Source organism: Lithobates pipiens, unplaced genomic scaffold, assembly GCF_037356315.1.
Source record: "Lithobates pipiens isolate NorthernLeopardFrog02 unplaced genomic scaffold, aLitPip1_a1.2 Scaffold_8, whole genome shotgun sequence".
Classification (NCBI taxonomy): domain Eukaryota; kingdom Metazoa; phylum Chordata; class Amphibia; order Anura; family Ranidae; genus Lithobates; species Lithobates pipiens.
In genome coordinates, this window is record NW_027507903.1 from 122,512,784 (window position 1) to 122,530,352 (window position 17,569).

The 17,569-nt window shown below is 40.8% G+C and overlaps 1 protein-coding gene across 1 annotated transcript in view; it reads left to right on the forward strand.

Moving 5' to 3' along the window:
* Window positions 1-17,569, forward strand: part of LOC143963099 (mucosa-associated lymphoid tissue lymphoma translocation protein 1 homolog) — an 81,762-nt gene that overhangs the window by 60,544 nt on the left and 3,649 nt on the right. The window contains exons 11-15 of the mRNA XM_077472663.1: window positions 250-324; window positions 5,109-5,236; window positions 8,943-9,083; window positions 14,082-14,233; window positions 17,417-17,536. Of these exons, the coding sequence (XP_077328789.1) occupies window positions 250-324; window positions 5,109-5,236; window positions 8,943-9,083; window positions 14,082-14,233; window positions 17,417-17,536 (616 nt within the window). The remainder of the gene's footprint in view (window positions 1-249; window positions 325-5,108; window positions 5,237-8,942; window positions 9,084-14,081; window positions 14,234-17,416; window positions 17,537-17,569) is intronic.

Below are 17,569 nucleotides of genomic sequence, written 5' to 3' on the forward strand. Positions count from 1 at the left end.
GTATGACATGTTTGTTTTTTGTTTTTTTTAAAACCCTTCTTTGTCCTATTCAGCTCAAGGTTCCCTTTTTTCTGTTTGTAATTCCCCATCCTACTATCCCATGGTCTATAATTCCACACCTAGGCTTGTTACCACACTTGGCCAAGTTGTCCCATTCCAGTGGCTTGTGAGCAACTTTGCTTGTTACACAAATACTTACATAAATGGTTTGATTTTGTAGCACATTTTAATAGCACTTCTCTTCCATAGGTATAATGCTGACTGTGCAGTATCTACAGTGACTCCTCTGAAGCCTCTAGGGAACACTGTTTATGGATATGCCACGTAAGTCTTTTAGTTTGCTATGGGATGCAGTATTGGTTTTAGATTGTCAAGTTTTTCTACTTCATTGTTTCTATAGCAGCCCATAGAGAATAGTGTCACTAAGAACAAAATAGAGGGAGAAAAAAAATCAGATAAAAACAAACAGCCCTAATAAGGCCTTAAATCAGTCATAATGTACAGTATAAATCAACTGAAAAAGGTGACAGTTATTACGCTTACACTTAAGCTGGGCATAGATCGAAATTTGGCTGGATCAACAGGGACTGGACAAATTTCGATCCATCTATGGCTGGCACATTTGATAGAAGTTGATCATTCGATTGACTTTGTCTAATGGGAATGTTAGAAAACTTTTGTTAATCAGCAGCTGCAGACACTGATTGTGTTGTATTCTGACAACTGTATTCTGACAACTGAGGAGTCAGAATACATAATCCCAATAGGCAGCATTCCTCGCATGGATGAAGGAATTTGTTTTTTTCGATTATCCACGAGTGGTCTGATCAGGTCCACCTGTATATTTTTCAGACGGACCCGATCAGACCTTTCATTCTCCTCTATGGAACGGTGGATGTAAACAGACTTTTCATCCGTTTACACCCACCTACCTCCAATCCGATCTGATCTGGCAAAAACAAATGGAAGGGCATCCATACCCATCCATCTGGCCGGATCAGAGGGCAGTTGGATGTAAAACGGACAGCCACCATGTTTACATCCAGCTGCCCATAGAGCAGAGCAGGCTGTGTTGGTGTCTGCTCTGCATAAGTACACGGACCTGTCCACTCAGCTCAGCTCTGCAGGGGATCTAGCCCATGTTAAAGGGGCTTTAAGCAACCTATAGTCAGGCAGGAGATCTACCTGTTCTTGACACACAAGGGCTCATTGCATATTTTGTATCATTATATATGATTTTTAATTTCTGAATGCTTCTTTCATGTCATCTACTTTTTCAGTAAACATTGTTATTTTTTCATAATTCACTATTGTTTCTTATGCCTATAAAGTCCGACCTAGGGATACTTATCAAGTACCCCTTTCCTTTTTTGTTCTCCTCTAAACTACGGATGTGGCTATGTGAGTGCTTTTTCTCTTATATATATATATATATATAATCTACCTGTTCTTGTCACAGATTTCAGTCTGACTAGGTGCATGCACAATGACAATATTATGTCTTTTTATATTGAAAGGAAGCCATCTTGAATCAGTGATTTTGCTTGGTCGAACACATTATGCCTCAGGTGTTTGCCCTATAAACTGGCAAGACACTGTGAAATCTGATTGTACAATAGATTTACCTCTGTAGTGCAAAGAAACAGCTAGAATATTCAAGAATATGGAGCAGTGAAGAGAAATATTATTTCCAAGTTTTGTAGACCAGCCCTATCTGTGTTACTCAATCCCTTCTGCAAGCCCCAAGATGCATTTCTTCATATGTGAGCAAACACAAGTTCCTGTGTGAACAGCTCAGGGATAAAAAGAAAATATTTCTTAGAAGTTGTATATACTTTCTCCCTAAATTAGTTTTCTGTTAGCCTTCAAACCTTGCATTTGATGCTGAGCTCTTACCACAATAGGTGGTTTTAGCTTTCATGTGCATATCTGCAGCGGTTGATAAGTTTCACAAATCGTGTTTGTTTCTGCTAAGTGGAAGTGATGCTTCCTCTCTTCATATGTGGTCAAAGCTTCTGTTACTGGTTGGTTCCGCAAAAACAAATGCCTAACAATGCCTAACAGGAGCATATTAAACAGCTTACGCCTTTCTGGGTGCTAAAATGGCTTGCCAGCTTTGTTATACTAAACTCTCAATTTTCACACTCAGAAAAACCAGGGGTCTATTTTAGTACAACAAAAAGCAAAGTGATTTCCCTGGTGACTAGGGTTTATTTTTTATTCTCTGGGACACTTACTGTCTGCAGTGGAAATTAGTATTTGAGACAAGGTTAACCCTTTTGCTGCCAGAGCCGTTTTGGGGGGGGGGGGGGGCACACATGTTTAAAAAAATCACTTTAGGCCTGAAGATTACACAAAACCCACAAATATTATATATTTTCTGAAAACAGACACCCTAGAGAATAAAATAGCAGTAGTTCTAATTTTTTATGTCACGCGATATTACCACAGAGGTCTAGGAAATTCAAAATTTCCATTAAAAAAAACACAATAATGTGAATTTTAGGGCAAACAAACGCAATAAATGACCCACATTTTTGGGAAAAAATTAAAAGATGAGGTTGAGTAAATAGATACCCAACATGCCAAACCTTAAGTTTTTCTACACCTGTGAAATGGCTTTAACTTTCAGTACCCTATATTTTCTATAGGCAATGCTTCAAAATCCCCCTATAGGTATCAGTTGTGTTACGGAGGAGGTCTTGTGTCAGAATTATTGCTCTCACTACATATACACATGCGTTTACATTTGTGCATGTGTATATGTAGGGGTGGGAGGGGCCCTAAAATATTTTGAGGTGGGAATTTTATATTCTTGGGTATAACTTTCTTTTTTTGAAAGTTTTTTTACTGAACTCTTTTTTTCATCACATAGGGGACAGAAAGTCCCCTATGTGATTTTTTTGGTCACAGGTTCTCTTTATTGAGATATGCAGAGTCTAAAAGACCCTGCATGTCTCCCCTGTGATCCACTATATGTTTTGCAATGCAGATCGCAATATTTCTCGGCTGAGCTAGCCAGGGACACCGGGAGCTTGACACGGAAGTGGTGTCTGGGATGTTGCTTTCCGGGTCACATTAAGAAGGGAAGGAGAGCGGACTTGTGTCCACTCTTCTCCTTAGCCTCCAGCCACCAGCACCCGCCATGGAGATCTCAGGCTGGCAGATGGGCAAGAGGAGCCCGGTAAGCATGGGGCACAGCGGGGGGGGAGGTTTCCGGGGCACGTGTGAGCAATCGGGTGAGAGCGCTGCCGCAGGAATGCTCTCACTTGACAGGTAGGAGTCTGCATGTCAGTTTCACACACAATCCCAGTGGCTGCAGCCACTGGATTGTGTGTAATACCCCCTGTTGTCAGGTCTGTACCACGTACAGACCCAGTGACGAAAGGGTTAAAGGGTAACACCACTTTCGTGGAAAAAAATGGCACATAAAAAAAAAAATAATATAGCATATATGATTGCAATTGTAATTTAATGTTAACTGCTTGCTGACCGGCTCACGCCGATTTATGTTAGCAGAATGGCACGTACAGGCATATTAACATACCTGTGCATTGCCTTTTAAGAAGCGGCTTGTGCGCACTCGCTGTAAGCTCCGTCAGTGTGATCACAGGTCTCGATGTCCGCGGGGATACCCGCAATCGTATCATGGAGAGGATGAACGGGGAGATGCTGATGTAATCAAGCATTTCCCCGTTTTGCCTAGTGACACTGACACTTGATCACAGCTCCGATCAGTGTCGTGTCACACATAGCCCCTCCCCCCACAGTTAGAATCACTCCTTAGGACACACTTAACCCCTACAGCGCCCCCTAGGGGTTAATCCCTTTACTGCCAGTCACATTTACACAGTAATCAATGCATTTTTAATCGCACTGATCGCTGTATAAATGTGAATGGTCCCAAAATAGCGCCAGAAGTATCCAATCTGTCCGCTATAGTGTCGCAGTTACAATAAAAAACGCTGATCGCCGCCATTACTAGTAAAAAAAAAAATGTATTGATAAAAATGCCATAAAACTATCCCCTATTTTGTAGACGCTATAAATTTTGCGCAAACCAATCAATAAAGGCTTATTGCGATTTTTTTTTACCAAAAATATGTAGAATATGTATTGGCCTAAACTGAGGAAATAAATGTTTTTTTTATATATTTTTAGGGATATTTATTATAGCAAAAAGTAAAAAGTAATGCGTTTTTTTCAAAATTGTCGCTATTTTTAAAAAAAATGCAGAGGTGATCAAATACCACCAAAAGAAAGCTCTATTTGTGGGGAAAAAAGGACATAAATTTTGTTTGGTAGTCACATCGCACGACCGCGCAATTGTCAGTTAAAGCGACGCAGTGCTGAATCGCAAAAAGTGCCCTGATCTTTTGCCAGCCTAATGGCCCGGGGCTGAAGTGGTTAATAAAAATGACCTTTCCTTTTCAATCTGCAGTGCTGTCATTTTCTGTAAAATGCAATGCAATATGTCTACTTGTGTGATTGGCTCACTGATTTTCCCAGAGTCAGATGTCAAGCATCCCCTGCAACAAAAATTAAATTTTTGGTGAGATACTCCCAATAAGAAATCACGTCTAAAGGGATGCAGACTATGCAATTAAAGGGAAGTTTTTTTGGAGTTACTCTTTAAATGGCACAATATAATAATTTGTTTTCGATTGATTATGATGCTTATTGGTTGTGTCCTAAACAAACTATTACCTTCACTAACAGGTGCAGCAGCTCTAAGCACTTTATAGACTGTACGTGGCCTCAGCTATATACAGTATACAGGGCTGTGTTACGACAGTGGGATGGGAGCTTCCCTTCTCACTCCCAGAGCAAACTCAAGTTGGGCACTCAGCCCTTCAAAGGGAGTTTTTTATTCTATGAATAAATACATAGATTTTGGCCTAAATTTATGAAGAATATTGATTGCACCAAAATTGCAGCACATATAAAATGTCAATGGGAAAGCATGCAAAAAACAGTTGACTGCCTGATATCAGTTCGCCCCTGAAGTGCTCTTTAATATATATTATTTTCATTATTAATAATATTTTTTATTCCTGGTGTATAATATGTTACAAAATGTCTGATATTTTTTTCACCTCCATAAACAGGAGTGAGAATGCAGAAGCCTATGAAGTTCAGGATGAAGAATTCAGCTCTGGAATCTTTATGACATATCTAAAGAAGCACATTCTAAAGGAAAAGAAAGTTACTCACATGCTAGAGGATGTTCTTGAAGGTAAACCTTAGCAGGTGGAAGGCATAGTAATCCAGAGAAATAATTGTAATTAAAATGACAAAAAAAAAAAAACACAGAATTGCTCTCTTCTTATCTGCAACAAACAGTAAAATTTACGTGTGCTTTGTCTATGCATGCCAAAGAAACAGATTTACTTTATTTGGCAGCCCCATAAGCAATTAATACTTGTATTTTCTTTGCTTACATTGATCATTGTTTGCTACAGTAAGTGAAGAAAGTTGTCTGGTGCTTTTGTATTGGAAAGCATGCTTTCTATGTGATAGATAGAAAAAAACAAAAAAGGGAGCGACCAAATAACCTATCCAATGGGTACCTTTAGTCACTTACCCACACATTATAATTATAGTGGGGCTCTATGGCCAAACCAATGCCTATGAAAAAAGGACAACAGGTAGAAAAAACTACTGTAAAGACCATAATAACAAGCCGCAGAGGTATAGTGACAGAATGTAAACTAAACTGAATCTGTAAAAATACAAAACGTACTTATCATACAAAAATTAAGTATCTAAATTAATAAATACTTATACAGGAATCACCCACCATCACCTATAAAAACAGACAACGTTGTCTCAAAAAAGCCAAAAAAGTGCGTCTGGCGCCACCCTCACATGCACACAGCCAAGGCATACTGGATATACCTCACATGGAAATGTAAACTATGATGAGATGACTGTATGTATATTTTCCATCTGAGAAATCACAATAAAGTAGTGCAGAAGGAATGGGGATAATGAATGAAGCCTACCAACTTGGACAGATTCCAGGCCATCATAAGTCAATAATTAATTAAAACTGCTGTAACATCAATGTATAGACTCCCCGTAAAGTTGACAGTTCCTATAAATGACCAGATCATGCTAAGGGCTAATGCCCATCAATAGATTCCCAGCTTGTGGTGAGTGCAAAATACGACCTATAGTGAAGGCAGTTAGTGTGCATATACAGCTGACCTGAATGGAAACATAGCTTTAAAAACCTCATATAGGGTCTCTGTTCCATGAGTACATATAAAGTAGAGAGGAACACAGGCAACAGGTAGCTAGGCGAAAGCAGAAGACGGGTAGCAGATCATAGCAGCAACTTGACGTCATGCAGGTGTGCCTCAGGCATCACTGGTCACGCCTTCTACACCCTCAACCTAACCTAGAAAGAAAGAGGAACCTAAATCTTGTTAAGTGAGTCTCTGAAGTCAGTAAGGGGTTCTCCATGTCTGTCTACAGATACCTACAGCATAAATATACATGAAACTCTTCTCAGTAACCAAAGGCTACCAGTGGAGAGGAGCTGGTATCCAGTAAAATACCCTTAGGGGATCAATGTGTGTGAGGATAATGCTCTACAGTGTCATCAAGCACAGGGAGCAGAATAACTTTCCTGAGGCAGGAAGGACTCCCATCTGTTCTCATGAGGCCGCGTACACACAGGCGGACTGTTCGCCCAACTTAGTTTGTCAAACAATCCGACAAACAGTCCGCTCAAAATTTGCATGAGCGGACTTGACCACACACGATGAACGAACAGTCCGCTGAAAGCGTGCGCGATGACGTGAACGGCACGTACGACGGGACTAGAAAAACGACGTCCTATACACTGCAATGCAACCTTCGGCGTGTAAATCCTTTCTGCGCATGCGCGGAACTTAGTTTGACGAACAAGCCTACACACGAGCGGACTGTCCGCTCAAACCAAGTTTCAGCGGACTGTCTTACGGGAATTCCGAAAAACTTTGTTCGTCAGACTGTCCGCTGAAACTGTCCGCTGAAGCCCACACACGAGCGGACTGTCCGCTGAAACACTGTTCAGCGGACAAAGTTGGGCGAACAGTCCGCCCGTGTGTACGCGGCCTTAGTGAAGATACAGTAATATCTCAATGATTTCAGACAGAGCCTGACACAGGAGACCCGCCAAAAGTGAGATTTCACAACTAAAGGTGAGGTTGTGTAGATACACCAGGCACTACCTGGCCCATGGAAGGAGGCACGTTAGACTGTTAAGGAACTAAATCTGCAACAAGATAATGGCTTAATTAGGGTCCTCCTAAAAGGAAGGAGAGAAAGAGCACTAGGTTTAAGACAAGAGTCCAAACACTGAAGAGTTTTAGGTGCACCTGTAGGACACCCATGTCATACAGTGTAAGGGACAGTCAAGGCTTGTCCAAAAGACCCACTGAGAGAAAAACCCTCTGGAGAGTGGAAAAGGTACAACTGGGGAACTAACATATTTCAAGGAAAAGGAAACTCTTTGAAACAGAAACAGGTGGCCTGGACAGGGCCCAGCTCCAGAACCCTAACTGACACAGGGTTTGGAACAAGAGGTCCTGGAGTGAGAGGAATGCAAGGGAACCAAGGAAGGTGCTGCGGGCAGTGCAACAGCACAAGGAAAAGCAGGAGGCACAACCAGAGAGAGATGAGGCAAAAGAATTAGCTTTCAAAGGGGCTCTCTCTGCGCCTAAATACCCTAAAAGTAAACTTTCCCTGTGTCCAGAACAAGTCACAAACAGGCCACACTTGTAGAAGAGGAAACTAATCTTCATGTGGAAGGTTTGTCAGCATCATTGTGACGTAACTTCCACCGACGCCGTCTTTGAACGGAGACCTGGGCCTCACTTCCCAGCACAGAAGCAAAGCGGCGGGCTCCGTTTACAAACAACCAATGCTGTAAACACAAGGTGCTAGGTAAAAACCAGCACTATAAAAAATGAGCATTTCTCTTACCATTTATTTAATAAACTACAAAAGGCGGTTTCACTCTATGGGCTTCCTCCTTATTATTTCCCTGAGTGGTATTATAGAATTTTGGAACTATAGGTATATGAAGGAGTATTCCAAATGTTTTTGTAGTATGCATACTCTAGGAATGTTACATTTATATATGATTTTGAATGTTATGTCCTGTAATGTTTTGTCGTTCTAAAGGAAAATCAATAAAAATATTTTAAAACAATAAAAGGGACATGCCCCATAAGCACATCTGACCATATTAGTGATAGTTGGTCATATGCATCCTGTGAGTGCAAATCCATGTGGGGCACTAAATGCAGTAGTGGATCCAAGCACCAAGTCTAATACTTTATTTAGAACACCTGCACTTTCATGTCGAGAATATTTCTATGGGACTTTATCTGTTGTTTTACATTTTGTTCACATTTTTATCAGGTGTAAAGCACATTATTTGGCATTAATATTTTTTTAGCACATGAAATTGTATTTGTGACAAGCGCTGTACAAGTAGCCAATCAGTTGTGCTGCAGTGCAAGGTGCATTCTTACAAGAGGAGACAGCAGAGAGAAGCTCATAAGTGTGCTATTTTTGCTGACTTGTAACAGGATGGAAGGGAACCTGCAAGTGAAGGTGAAACTGCAGCAGAAAAAGTAAGGTTGCCTTACGTGCTAGACAGGGCTGTGCTGTGTAAATCACAGGACTGGATGAACGGAAAAACAAATAATTTGACAGGTAAACCAGCTCTCATAGATATATTTTATCTGTGTATTTACATGTTTGCCTGGAGTTCAGTTTTAAAAATTGCTTATGTAATCACAAACAAAAAGGTGATGATCAATGTATCAGTTGAACATTTCTTGATATCAACAAACTTTTCCGGTGACGGCAAAAGAATTTAAAGGACAGGAACAGTGAAATTTTTGTAACTGTATCTTTTTTTTTTCTTTCTATAAAACTTGAAGACATTGGCAAAGACCCTCTGGTAATTGGCAAGCAAGTTATGGAAATACGGCACTCCCTTAAAGAGTGCAGAACTCTAACTGACAAGATTTGCTGCTCAGCCAGTGAACGACTTGATAGGACGGTGTGGGATCGCCGAAGCAGTAAGTAGAGGAGATGGTGCCCTCTAGTGTCTGCACTATATAATACCTCTATATAAACTGACAAAACCACTCATACTGTGGCCATTTATGATTATGTTTTAATTGTTTCATATAGTTCGGTAATAATTATGCTTCCACTTTTAGAACTCTGGAAAAAAGAAGCTAACACTTTAAACACCTATGTCACTGTAGAAAAGTATCACCTTCGTCATGTAACAAGAAAACAATTCTCACTCATGCTATCCAAGTTATGGTTTCCGTTATGCTTTGTTGGCTAGCTGTACTTTCCTTTACATACCATAAAGTCCATTATGTCATGCTGACATGCCTTTCTCTAGATCAGCTACTAACTGGAATGCTACAACTAAATGAACTCAAAAAAGCATGAAACAATAGTTATCTGTTTTCAATGACTACCATTAGGCTGGCCTTACAAAAATCTTTTTTGTTCAAAGAGAGGGTTGAACAAAAAAAAACAATGAACTGCTTCCCCCAGCCACACTTTCGAGGTGGATGGGGGAATACTCCTGCTGTGCTAGCATGTTCTGATGGCAGAAAGACTTCTCCGCAGTCAGAACACACTGATCAGCCCTGCCAGCTATGACCGGTGATTCTGATCATTCAGGAAAAACCCTCCTGAACTGGCCAAATTTCGATCCATATATATGCCCGGCTTTAGATTGGTCAATTGCATTAAGTTTATGAACTCCTCCAGACCAACTGTTCTTGACAGGGAGTTTTAAAATTTAGGAAAGATTTAAAGGATAAGTTCACCTTTTGTTGCATGTTACATTTTGTACCCATACTTAGGGTGTAACATGTTACAGATGCACCGGCCCCCGCTTCCCCGTTCAGCTAGTGGGGGATCTTCTCCCCCTCACCACCCCTGCTAGTTGTCACACTTTGAAACAAATGTGGCCGTGCGGTGCTCTGCCCCCCCACCCAGATCATCCATTCACAATGTTGTGTCAATGGAAAAACGACAAGGTCCGGCAGCTTTTGCAGCTGTCTGCTTGTAGTTTTCAATGAACTACCACGGCGCTGTGGAGCGCTGTGGTAGTTAATTTTCTCCTCCTGTCAGATTGTATCTGCTTACTGGCAGATCTGCTGGAGACCTGCATGGCACCAGCGAACTACTGATCGCTGGTGCAATGTTTTAAAGCCTTCAAAAAAATGTATAAATAAATAAAAAAGAAAAATTTTTTACCTGCAAAAAAATGTGCATATATTATTTTTTTTCTAAAAAGTGAACTTATCCTTTAAATGAACAATAGCCGTTGTTGTTATTAATATTATTATTACTATTATTATTCAAGATTGATATAGCACCAACAGCAACTGTTTGCACAGCACTTTACAATATAAAAGGAGACAGTACAACTGGATACAATATAAGACCAGAGAGTTAGGAAGACACTGCTCATGAAATCTTACAACCAAGGGGGATGTACATGATAAAAAAGGTAGCAACTGGTTGAGGTTGATGGAGATAGTAAAAGTTTGTTTTTTAATGCAGGATAGGCTTACCTGAAGAGATGAGTTTTCTGGGATCCACTAAAGGTGTCTGAAATAACAGATACAGTATCTCATAAAAGTGAGTACACCCCTCACATTTTTATAAATATTTTATTATATCTTTTCATGTGACAACACTGAAGAAATTACACTTTTCTACAATATAAAGTAGCGAATGTACAGCTTGTATAACAGTGTAAATTTTCTGCCCCCTTAAAATAACTCAACATACAGCCATTAATGTCTAAACCAGTGGCAACCAAAGTGAGTACACCCCTAAGTGAAAATGTCCAAATTGGGCCCAATTAGCCATTTTCCCTCCTCTGTGTCATGTGACTGGTTAGTATTACAATGTCTCAGGTGTGAATGGGGAAGAGGTGTGTTAAATTTGGTGTTATCGCTCTCACTCTCTCATACTGGTCACTGGATGGCCTAGGCAATAAGATTTACAATACCCTGAAACTGAGCTGGAGCACGGTGGCCAAGACCATACAGTGGTTTAACAGGACAGGTTCCACACAGAACAGGGCTCGCCATGGTTGACCAAAGAAGTTGAGTGCATATGCTCAGTGTCATATCCATAGGTTGTCTTTGGGAGATAGAAGTATGAGTGCTGCCAGCATTGCTGCAAAGGTGAAGGGGTTGGGGGTCAGCCTGTCAGTGCTCAGACCATACCCCGCACACTGCATCAAATTGGTCTGCATGGCTGTCATCCCAGAAGTAAGCTCTAAAGATGATGCACAAGAAAGCCCACAAACAGTTTGCTGAAGACAAGCAGACTAAGGACACGGATTGCTGGAACCATGTCCTGTGGTCTGATGAGACAAAGATAAACGTAACTTGTTTGGTTCAGATGGTGTCAAACGTGTGTGATGGTGAGGAAAACAAAGACAAGTGTATCTTGCCTGGTCAAGCATGGTGGTGGGGGTGTCATGGTCTGGGGTTGTATGAGTGCCGCGGTAACTGGGGAGCTACAGTTCATTGAGGGAACCATGAATGCCAACATGTACTGTGCCATACTGAAGCAGAGCATGATCCCCTACCTTTGGTCCTAGGGCAGTATAACCACATGATAACGACCCCTAACACACCTGCAAGACAACCACTGCCTTGCTAAAGAAGCTGAGGGTAAAGGTGATAAACTGGCCAAGGGTGTTTCCAGACCTAAACCCTATTAAGCATCTGTGAGGCATCCTCAAACAGAAGGTGGAGAAGCGCAAGGTCTCTAACATCCACCAGCACTGTGATGTCATCATGCAGGAGTAGAAGAGGACTCCAGTGGCAACCTGTAAAGCTCTGGTGAACTCCATGCCCAAGATGGTTAAGGTAGTGCTGGAAAATAATGGCCACACAAAACATTCACACCTTGGGCCCAATTTGGACATTATCACTTAGGGGTGTACTCACTTTTGTTGCCAGCAGTTTAGACATTAATGGCTGTGTGTTGAGTTATTTTGAGGGGACAGCAAATTTACACGGTTATACAAGCTGTACACTCATTACTTTACATTGTAGCAAAGTGTTGTTTCTTCAGTGTTGTCACATGAAAAGATATAATAAAATATTTACAAAAATGTGAGGGGTGTACTCAATTTTGTGAGATATTGTAGCTGGGTAATTTTGGGTAGGGAGTTCTAGAGGATGGTAGAGGCTCTGTAGAAGTCCTGGAGGTGAGCATGGGAGGAGGTAATGAGCAAGCTGGAGATCAGGAAATCTTCGGAGAAGCAAAGAAAATGGTTTGGGTGATATTTTTGGCACTTTTGGCAGTGATGTTACCAAAGTGCAACTCTGCTTTGAAAAAAGAACATCACTGACCCACTGGCTGAATCTCAGCTACTGTTGGGAGCAGCGATGGATCATGGAGCAACATCTCTCTGGTCAAGCCAGTGAGGTAGTGGTGCCATAGGAGAAAGTAAATTGAGCCTTAATGATTCTGTCGTTGGCAAGTTGTTACCAGAGACCAAATAACTAGTGTGACATGGCCATAACAGCTGCTCAGCAGAGCCCTTCTCCACTTATCCACACACCTACTTTTGCACCCTTGTCCAGTACTCTGTGTACCCTCTGCCTATACCCTGAATAAGATTTGTTGCCAGTACACCAACAAACTTGTTTCAAAATGCAAATCTCCTCATTCTGGTATGATCACATAGAAAATGCAATATTTTTGGACTGTGTGGTCCTCAAACAATGTTTTTCTATGTGATCATACAAGAATAAAGGGATTTGTACTTATCCATGATGTTCATCGTGACCAGTTGGGAGTTGTTGCAGCACCCCATTAACCACATAGTTGATTTAGTATAGTGTGAAAGGAATATACTCCATCTCTCCATATACCCATCTCCACCTGTCTGCACCCCTCTTCACCTCTCTGGCCCCTCTCTCCCTTGGCTCTAGTATAGCAGAATTAAACATATTCTAATTAGTTAGGCCCCATGCACACTGGAGCTTATAAACTGCAGTTTATTGGAGTTTGGGCGTTTTTGTTAAAAGCCCATAAACTCCACTCTATGTTAGCCTATGTGTCCATGCACACATGGACGTTTTTTTAGCTTTAATGAGCAGTGGAGTTTATGGGCTTTTTTCTCAACGCCAGAAATTTGCGTTCAAAGTGCTGTTTTTCAGCCGAAAAAAAACTGCAAACGCTCACAAACGCTTATAAACGCTCATAAACACGCGTTAATTAGTGTTCGGCATTCTATTTTTTCAATACATTGTGGGAGCTTGGAATGCACTGTGGGATTTTTGGAGTGTCCTCTGTGTATTTTGTATTGAAAACGGCCATAAACGCTAACGCTAATAAACGCTCATAAACGCTAGTACAAAACGCTGTTAAAAGCATGTTTTTCAACCAGCGTTTTCTGCCAGCAGTTTGGCGTCCAGAAAAAGCTTTTTTGAGCTTCAGTGTGCATGGAGCCTAACTATCATGCTGGGAAGATTCTGCTTTCATACACCTGTATAAACTAGGCCAGTGCTTCTAATGAGCTGGCTTCCATTTTATGTTTGCAAGCCATGAACTTCCTCAATTGAAGCTAATAAAACACTGAAGTTCAAAAGCACCGTTCCAGTGTGGTAACCAAATTCGTAGAAGCAGCTTTAGCTGTTATTATGCTTCCTAAAATTGGTAAGCTCAGCAAACAAAAAATACCACATAATGACTGATTCCTAGCATATGCTTGGTTTTTATGAGGTTTATGAGAACCAAACAGACTTGTAACACAGCTTTGATAATAGATTTTTATTCATGCGGCAGACTCCATTTGTCTGTGATGTTCTACATAAGTACAGAAAATCAAATATGTTTGTATGAATATACTTTTATATAGAGCAATCGCTTTAGGGGTATCAGCTTCACTACCTAACTTCTATATTTTGAGGGATATTTGTGGTAGTAGAATGTTGTCTCATCATATGTACACTTGGAAAGATGGACTGATGTTCCGGAACTTGTAATAGTCTCTGATCTGTGCTGTTTTCCAGAAATCCCCAAACAAATGGTAAAGTTCTCATGTGGAGTTGAAGTGGAATTAAGATTCAAAACTGTGTTCTCAAACCTCATTCATACATTTGCAAAACTGACACACACTCCTGCTCATCTAACTGACATCAAGATTATTCTTTACAAACCTTCCGTAAGTGATCATTTCTTTATCATGTTTGAAAATAACTGAGAATTTAACATGTGTTTTCTAAAAAAAAAACATTTTCTGTTTTGTAAAAGGCACAATTTACTCTGTCTAATGCCCCATACACATGGTCGGACATTCTGACCACAAAATCCATGGGATTTTGGCTGAAACTTGTGTTGCATACACACGGTCGCACAAATTTGTCGGAAAGTCCGATCGTTCTGAATGAGGTGACGTCAAACACGTACATCGGAACTATAAACGGGCTATAAATGGGCCAGTAGCCAATAGCTTTCGTCTTAGTTTATTCTGAGCATGTGTGGCACTTTGTCCGTCGGAATTGTCTACACACGAACGGAATTTATGCGATTCGGATTTCGTTGTCGGAAAATTTTAGATCCAGCTCTGAAACTTTGTGCGTTGGAAAATCGGACAGAAAAATGCCGATGGAGCCCACACACGGTCAGATTTTCCGACAACATGATCCGATTGCACATTTTCCAACTGTGTGTATGGGACATTACAGAGACATATAAATATAAATAGCTACCAATATGGATACTAAATAAAGTATCATTATAGAATGTTGACCTAGACAGATATCCAAATGCATTTAGCAATCAGGTTTTTGACTTCTTCTGATCAGCTATGGGTTCAAAGGATGCAGGATTCTTTCTTTTTCAGTTGAACTCAATTGATATGCCTTTATTTTTTCCTCAACCTATGTAATAATATTCTTCATCCCTATGTAGTTCATAGCTCATAATCTCATTGTGGGCAATTCTTCTTTTTATTCCAGTCCCATTGGGCAGGGAGAATATGCAATACTTGCATGCATGTATGCAGCGTGTATGTTTGTATGTGTATGCAGGGCAGGTGCTACCACTAAGGGAACTAGGCAGCTGCCTACTGCCTAGGGTGCAGCCATGGCCTCAGAGGCATAGATAAGGGGGGGAGTCAGGGGGATCCAAACCCCCCTCCCCAAAGCATCCATCAACGGTGCAGTAACTAGGCTAATGTAGCTGCGAGACTACCAGCTACAGAAAGCCGCACAACCTGTTTTCCATCACAGCCACAATCTATCTCGTACAAATTGTATAGAAAATTAACATGCCGGTGACACTCATCACAGGTGATGTCAGAAGGGAGGGACATTTGATAGAAGTTCAGCTACACATTGACAGAGGAGGCAGCAGGGGGGCGGTGCAACCTCAAGCCTGCAAGCTGTACTACCTCCTCTGCCAATGGGTACACAAGTTAATTTGTAGTGCAGGCGTGGGATGGAGCAATCAGCAGCTCTGATGAGAGAGAAGCCTGCACTCAAGCTCCTGAACTGTGCAGTGAAGATCCTCCAATGATCGAGGTGAGGGAGAAAAAAAAGCAAAGAGATATTTTGCCCAGCAAATACATGGAGCTGTTAGAAGTGCCTGTGCCCCCATTTAAAAACAGCCATTGTAATTCCACCCATTTTCCTGTCCTTTATAACAGGGTGAAAGTAACCTGATACCTGTGCAGCATAGGTGTCATCTTACCGTCACCATGTTAAAAGAACAAGAATATTGGTGGCATTACAATGGCTGTACAATGGGTTCACACTAGCCAAAACTCTAAAAAGCAGTCCATAGTGGATTAAGTGGCTGCTGTTGGGTGTTCAGGAGGTGATTCTGTCTCCCCGTAAATGCCTGTTTTTTTTTTTGTTTGTTTGTTTTGTTCTTTCTGCCAAACGGCAATTTATGTTTTGTTAATACATCACAACCACAAGCCAAGTATTCAAATTTTGAAGTTCTATTTTTTCTTGGGAGGGGGGTTGGTACAAGTAGCTGGAATTGCCTAAGGTGCAAAATAGTCTAGTACTGGCCGGTTGATAGAAAAGCCTAATTTTTTTAAAAAAAAGAGTATGTGTGGTTAATCAGGTATGTGTTTTACAACACAAGTGTGTAAAGCAGCTGCATTGATAAATGCACATTTTTGCATCGTGTAGAGATGTGACATACCGACCCTGGTTAGTGGATCTATTCTTTACCATCAGACAATGTTTCGTTTTATCCAAGTTTGTAGCCAATAGACTGATGCACTTCTTTTTTTAAGATATTTTTTATTGAAAGGCTGAGACATTACAAATATCCATATAACGTGATGGCAAAACAAACAGATAACACTTGTATATCATACAGGGAGAACATTTTCAACATGTTCATGTAGCAATATCAATCTCTCTAGCTTAACAGGTACATCAGTTTCTCCTTTTAATGTCAGCCAATAGATTTTTATTTTCATAGAAAAGAACTGTAAAACACAAAAAGATAAGGAAAACGCACAGTTAAGTCATAACTTTATATAATGTTTCTGACTGATGCACTTCTTAGTAACGGTGCCACCTGTTGGATCAGGCATCACAAGACAGCACACTGGAAGCTAAACAGGAGAGCAGCTGACTCCAGTATTTTGCCCAAACTGAGTTAGTTCAGGACACTGGCACAGTCTACAACAGCCTTTCTCAACCTTTTCAACACAGAGGAACCCTTGAAATAGTTCTCTGGTCTCGGGGAACCTCTGCTAAAAATTTGAAATCTACAACTCATGATACATTAGTGTGAGGGTCAGTGGGAAGATTGGTCCTTACACTTGTGGTCATTGAGAAGAAGCTATAAAGATCAATGGTATCAGTGGGAACTTATCTGAGAGGCAGAAATTGCCCAGCGACGAAGGAACCCCTAGCATCCTCTGGAGGAGCCCTAGTTGAGAATCACTGGTCTACAAACTGTACATATTATACAATATTTTTACATATATACGTGTTCTTAAGACTGTAGATGCTTTGTAAACAACTGCATAACAATTTACTGAGGAAACAAAATTTGCTTTGTAGACAAAACAATTATAATTTCTTCCCCTGTCCTTGGATTCAGTAGATCCAGAAGTTTCTCTTTACCCCTCTGTCTTGCACTCCAGAATTAAACAAAACGTGATAAAATTGCTAACCCTTCTGCCAAAACAGCCCACACAGGTAATTTATTCCTGTGGGTAGAAAATGATACTTATGGAAGTTTATGCAGAAATGCCACAATGTCACCTCTCCCTGCCCTTTACAATAAAATCTGATACTAAAACATCATAGCCTGTCTCTGCTCCATGTATCCACTTGTGTCTCCTTTATAAGACCACTATATACTGTGCTTTCTGTAGGACATGCCAGATCAATCAAACGCATGCAAACGCGATCCCTTAGATTCTCTGGTGGCTCTGCAGGATGATGGTGAAGAAGCAGACTGCATGCTCAGGCTTTCTAACCTACAGAAATGCCGGGTAAGTAAATTACATTTTTTAGCCCTCATCAGT